The sequence below is a fragment of the Castanea sativa genome, chromosome 1 (genome assembly GCF_040712315.1).
Source record: "Castanea sativa cultivar Marrone di Chiusa Pesio chromosome 1, ASM4071231v1".
Lineage (NCBI taxonomy): Eukaryota > Viridiplantae > Streptophyta > Magnoliopsida > Fagales > Fagaceae > Castanea > Castanea sativa.
The window spans coordinates 40,113,591-40,119,721 of record NC_134013.1 but is presented as its reverse complement, the minus strand read 5'-3'; the positions used below and the strand labels follow the sequence as shown (position 1 = coordinate 40,119,721).

The following is a 6,131-nucleotide window of genomic DNA, read 5'->3' as shown; positions in this document are numbered from 1 at the left end:
TGTCTATTTAAATTATTTTCTCTTCTTTTCATCTTAAATTTTAAAACATCCAAACAAGAGGAATGACTAATTACTCTCTTCTTTCTTATTAATTTTAAAAACATCCAAATAAGGTGGAGGAAAACCAATCCCCTCTACTGTCCTCTCTACTACTCTCCTCCCTCTCTAAACTTCCAAACATGCCATTAATTTGTTAAAGGTGAAAGAACATATTAGAAAGGAGAATCTTAGCCAATATAATTTCTTTGCAAAAGTAGTTGTATGTTGGAATTTTATCTCACTAGCCATCATTCTTCGTCGCCTCTATGTAATTGATAGATAAAAATGTTATTGGGTTTCATTTCTTTTTTTTAATTATATAAATGTACATTATTCACAGTGATGCAGAAGGAGAGCAATGTAGAAGGGGCCCTTGAATCAGCTTTGAGACAAGCTTGTCTGTACGTAATGTAAAGAAAAGGACATTAAAAAAAAAAAAAATACTATGAGTAAGGATGACATTTGATTCGTCCCAGAAATATTGAAATTATTTAGTATGCCTGGTAGCTTTTCTGATGCCTTATATTGTGCATTCTCAATTAGATTAATTTATGCCAAGTGATCTACAATTAAGATCCGTGCCACAAACCTACAAATTTCTTTTCCCCAAGACTTTCACCTCTAATCTTGAATTAATATATAGTATATCTTATAATAATTCAAATATCAACTAAAAAAAAAACTCGAATTGAAATCAAGTTTTAGAATTCACTTTTTTTATTTTTTTTAATACAAAATAGAATATCTACTCTAACTTAATCTAAGTATATATGTATGTGTGAAGGTCCCTCCTGGAGACTTGAACTCCAGCCCTTGCCCCCACAACCCCCCACAAACATTTTCTATTCAATTTATAAGAATTCACAAATGGAGATGAGGAGAGCATTGATTCTAGACTTTTTCGAAATTATTGTTGGTTCCAAGCAAATAGATACACCCATAAATAAATATAATATATTAATTATTCTGCTTGAACTTGTTTTTAAATTTAGCTTACACTTTATGGAAAATGATTTTATGTCATTTAAAAAGGAGAAAATATTGTTCAAATTAATAGATAAACGTACGTAGCTGTAAATCATTAAGTCATGATCAATAATGAGCGCATACGCACAGTGGCGACGCCACTCAGGAGCCAGGGTGTTCCTAGGAACACCCTGCCTTGAAATTTTTTTTTTTTTATATATATAATAATTTAATTTTTTTTATTTGTTTATCCTTAAAAAAAAAAAATAGGAATACCCTCAAGCAATATCAAGAACACCCTCAAAAATTTTATGCCAAACAAATTTTGAACTAAAAAACATGCAGAGGTAGGAGTGTGTGCACACATGGGGTGTGTGCTAACGCACAGTGGGGTGTGTGCTAGACTCCTAATAGTTAGTAAAAAAGAATGAATGAAGCAACTAAACACCAATAATTAATAATTTAATTAACTAATACATTATAAAAGACAAACAAATTAAATTATGTTAGGCTAAACAACAATTAATAATTTAATAATTAATGAAATAACAATACAACAAATTATAGTTTATAAAAGACAAACAAATTTATGAAACAACTAAACAACAATAATTAATAATTTTATTAATATTTCAAATGAACTTATAGTTTATTAAACCGGTACCTTTGTTCATTAATTTCTTTTCTTTTTATTTTTTTTTAATTTGTTTTCCTTTATAGGTTTTTCGATGTACAGAATGCAAATTTTTTTTAGTTTTAAGAATTTTTTTTTTAAGTACAAACTTCATGCTTGCCAAATTTTGAATTTCGGTCGGTATTTACCGAAATGTCCCGAAACACCTTAAATAGACCGAAATGACCCAAAATTTTTTCAAAGTGGAATAGGAACATCCTGGACAAAATTCCTGGAGTCGCCACTGCATACGCACTCAACTATATATGGAAAATGAAGCATATATTATTCTTGAACCTTTTTTTTTTTTTGGTGTAATCGAGCACCCTGGCCTAAAGCCTAAACCACTTGTTACGCATCAAGTAGTTGTAGACCATTGCTGTTGTTGTTGTTGTTGGAAGCAGCTAACATCCCACTGCTTGTGTTGTGTAGCCAGGAATCAAATATTGAAACCACTAGTTACATGACAAAATAGAAATAGTTCATATGATTCTGTGCTCACCACATGGGTTTCGTTCAGACAATAACTTCCTTAACCATAGATTTTATCAATTTTATCGAAGGTCAAGAATCCGAGACTGCTTCTACAACACCTTATCGAAAGCCAAGGGACCATGATACCCTTACAACTTACAAGGCCTAGCTAAGCTAATGAACCAGCCCATGATCGACCCGGTCTACTATTTATCCTTCCTGTATGGGACCCCATCCCCATTTGTAAATGCAGTCAATTATTAATGTATAGTTTTCAACACCAGTATCTCAATAACTCCTTTCTTTATTAATTAATTTACTCCATGCAAAAGACAATAAAAATTTCAAAATTTTGTTTTTACACTTACGAGTTACTAATACATATATCGTGACTTTTACATAAACCTAGCTACTTTATTTATATACTTATTAGTTATTCATTTTCTCAAAAATAAAGAAACCTTCCTAGCTAGCTAGTTTTTAAGTTGAAAGAATTATGAACATTAACCTCTGATTGGACAAGTGATAAAATTCTATCTTTAATTTGCAGTTTCTCAAGCTAGCGGGACCAAATGAATTAGAAGGCCCATGGAATGAACCACGAACCAGCTAACTTCTTCTTTTTTTCTTTTTTTTTTCTTTTTGGGGGGGGAAAGGAACCAGCTAACTTCGTTCAAAGAAATCTATATGTTCACAAACATCCCTGATGAAACAAAAAAAGGGCGGGGTCATATCATACTACTTAAAGATTAAAGACCTTGATTAGTACCTATATATATATATATGTAGTTAAAAACAACAAATCAGCAAAAGGGTTAACTCAAAACAGGCAAAAAGAGATGGGTATAGCAAGATTGAGAATATGAATGTGGATGATCGAGGAGGGCAAAATGGTGAATGTGTATTAGGGTGGGTAAGGAAGTAGAGCGGTACTATAATTATTGTCATATGTATATATAGGTGCAGAAGAGATGGGTGAAAATGCAAAGTAAAGCATTATTAACACGGCAATGCAAAGTACAAAAGGGAAGCCTATAGCTCATACTCTTTCTTGGATGGAAATTTAAAAAAGAAAAAAAAGAAAGAAGTAAAATTCTTATCGACCCCGAGTCGGCTGTGCCAGCTGCCTGTGTCAATAGTTTACTAGCGTGTGAATTGTGCGTGTGTGTGCGAGAGAGACTGTTAGGGCCACTCATGTACCCTTAGGGTCACCATTTTCTCTCTCTTTATTAAGTCTCTTTCTCCCACTTTATATATATACATACATATATATATATATATATATATATATATATATGCATCATGTATAAGCATCATGAAGACATGATAATGATAATGATGATGACAATGGTCTTTAAAAATAAAAACAAAAGAAAGCAAGCAGTGTTGGGATCGTGTGGATGGGACATTCAGAAATAAAGCCTCACTTGCAATTCATTCATCCTATATTAACCTCAGCTCTTCTCTCTTCACTACTCACTGCTCACTCACCTTCTTCAGTATAAATTATTCACTCTAAACAACAGAACTCATTCTCTCTCTCTCTCTCTCTCTCTCATTCTCTTGTGTGCTTAAACCGCGTAGCTACTGAGAAGTCCAAAACCAGCTTAATTAGTTAAACTTATTTATTTATAGTAACACCATTACACTATTTTCAACGGAGTCAGTCAAGTAATGGGTGAGTGTGAGCCGGTTAACTCGGAGAACGAGTCAAGCACCAACTCATCCTCTCGTTCTCCGTCGACGTCATCATCATCTGGGTTAGCTCAGGCTCGGAACCCATCAAAGGATAATGAAATGGGTTCACCTGACCTGGACCCGGACCCGAAGGGGGAAAAGAAACGAGCCAGAGACAGTAGCAAGCACCCGGTTTACAGAGGGGTCCGAATGAGAACATGGGGCAAATGGGTGTCCGAAATCCGAGAGCCCAGGAAGAAAAATCGGATCTGGCTTGGAACATTCTCCACCCCAGAAATGGCTGCCCGGGCCCACGACGTAGCAGCGCTGAGCATCAAGGGAAACTCGGCCATCCTTAACTTCCCCGAACTAGCCGGGTCACTGCCCCGACCCGCTTCCAACTCGCCCCGAGATGTCCAGGCTGCTGCTTCCAAAGCGGCTTCTATGGTCGACTTCGACATTCCCAAAACGAAAACGTCGTCGTCGCCGTCGCCATCATCCACGTCATCAACGAGTTACGTGTCGACACCAGAAGAGCTGAGCGAGATAGTAGAGTTGCCGAGCCTGGGGACGGGTTACGAGCTGAGTAACGATTTCGTGTTTATTGACTCAGTGGATGGATGGGTGTACCCTCCACCGTGGTACCACAGCCACAGCCACAGCCACAGCAGCAGCATTGATGAATGCGGTGGGTATATTAGGGATCAAATAACTGAGACTGTGATTCCGAGTAGCTTCGAGGCTTTATTGTGGGAATATTAAATGACTATAAACATAGTAACACCCATTTCATTGCTCTTTTTTGAAGTAGCTCTATTTTGAGTGTGTGTGTGTCTGTGTGAAAGAAGTGAGAACGCACTTCTTCTTCTTCTTCTTTTTTTTGTCTGTTTTTATTTACTAGTACTAGTATTTTACTATAATATCAATGTAAACCCTTTTTTAAATATGTATATTTTTTTTAATAAATTTCTTTTGAAGGGCTAGAGCTAAATATCTAGATACGTTTCTTGCTTCTCAAGTTGTTACATCTTTACCAGTTGTTTAGTTTGTTCTTTGCTTTCCAAAACTTTTTTTTGGGTCTGTGACTGTGAGTCTCTGGACTGTTCCCTCTCTTCAATTGTCCATATACATTAAAAACCGTGCCTCTTTCTCTCTGTCTTTTATCATTTTTTTTTTCTTTTTTAGCTGCTCTAGATTACTCAAGTCTTTTTTAACTTTTCGAATAATGAAAGCAGTTTAGAGCTTATTAAATTTTGCAACTTTTCTTTTCACTGACATTAAAAAGGCTGAAGTTCATAAATTGGTCAAGTCTCTATGTATGATCGTATACCTAATAGCTCCTTTTTTTATTAGCAATCAAGAATCAAAATTGACGCCACTTATGCATATCTTTCTTTGTAGCCTAGCTAGTGAGAAATGGGGTATTCAATTTTTAAAGACATTCATAATTGGTTAAAGTCCACCCCCCACCCTTCATTCTCTCTTAACAAATTCTTTTATATATGACCAAAGAGCTAATAGGTCTTTTGCAACAATCAATAGTCAAAATTGAAGCGCGTAAGTCTTTCTTTGGAGCCTAGCTAATGAATTGGGTAATTGGGGTTTCGAATTTTAATTTTAAGATGCTATTATAAATAAATAAATAAAAACACTCTTAAATCGCGGAATTGTTTTGGTCATTGTAACATGGTTATTGCACTCTTGGTGTTAATTTCTTTGTTTCTTCTATGATTAAGATGCAATAGGTTAATATAATAATAGGTTTTACTAATATGTGCCTTTAGGGCATACATTAGTAAACTATTTAAAAATAATTCTTGTGAAAAAATGAAAATTTGGTTAATTGTTTTCACCTTTTTTTTTTTAATTTTTCACAAATTTTTTTTCAAAATAGATGGTTAATATATGCTTTAAGGACATACATTAATAATTTACCATGACGTGAACTTGGCTCTTTCAATAAATGCGAGCTTGGAAATATTTAAAAGTGGTTGTAAGCTTATTCCAATTGTTCCTCCAACCAAGTTTGGAGCTTGTAATAGTGATGCAAAATAATTTGCACAAAAAAAATAGGTATAACCAAATAATAATAATAATAATAAGAAGAAGAAGAGAGGAGGAGGAGGAATTAAGAGAGTATCATTCATTAAAAGAATTGTCAAATATTCGTTATACAATATATATGTTTCTGAATGTAATGGTACTGCATGAAAGATTCCTCCACATATTATAGAAGTTTTTATTTTTTTATTTTTTTGAGAAGGCATATTATACAAGTTGGATTAGAAAAAGAATCAAGATC

The 6,131-nt window shown here is 34.3% G+C and overlaps 1 protein-coding gene across 1 annotated transcript; it reads left to right on the top strand.

Moving 5' to 3' along the window:
- The first annotated feature begins 3,551 nt into the window (after positions 1–3,551).
- Positions 3,552–4,806, top strand: LOC142607142 (ethylene-responsive transcription factor TINY-like). Its single transcript, XM_075778570.1, has one exon. The coding sequence runs from the start codon at positions 3,827–3,829 to the stop codon at positions 4,589–4,591; it is 765 nt and encodes a 254-aa protein (XP_075634685.1). The 5' UTR covers positions 3,552–3,826; the 3' UTR covers positions 4,592–4,806.
- Positions 4,807–6,131: the final 1,325 nt, after the last annotated feature.

What these genes read in the sequence shown, in the direction of transcription:
- LOC142607142 (XM_075778570.1), top strand. Translation starts at nt 3,827, where the DNA reads ATGGGTGAGTGTGAGCCGGTTAACTCGGAGAACGAGTCAAGCACCAAC.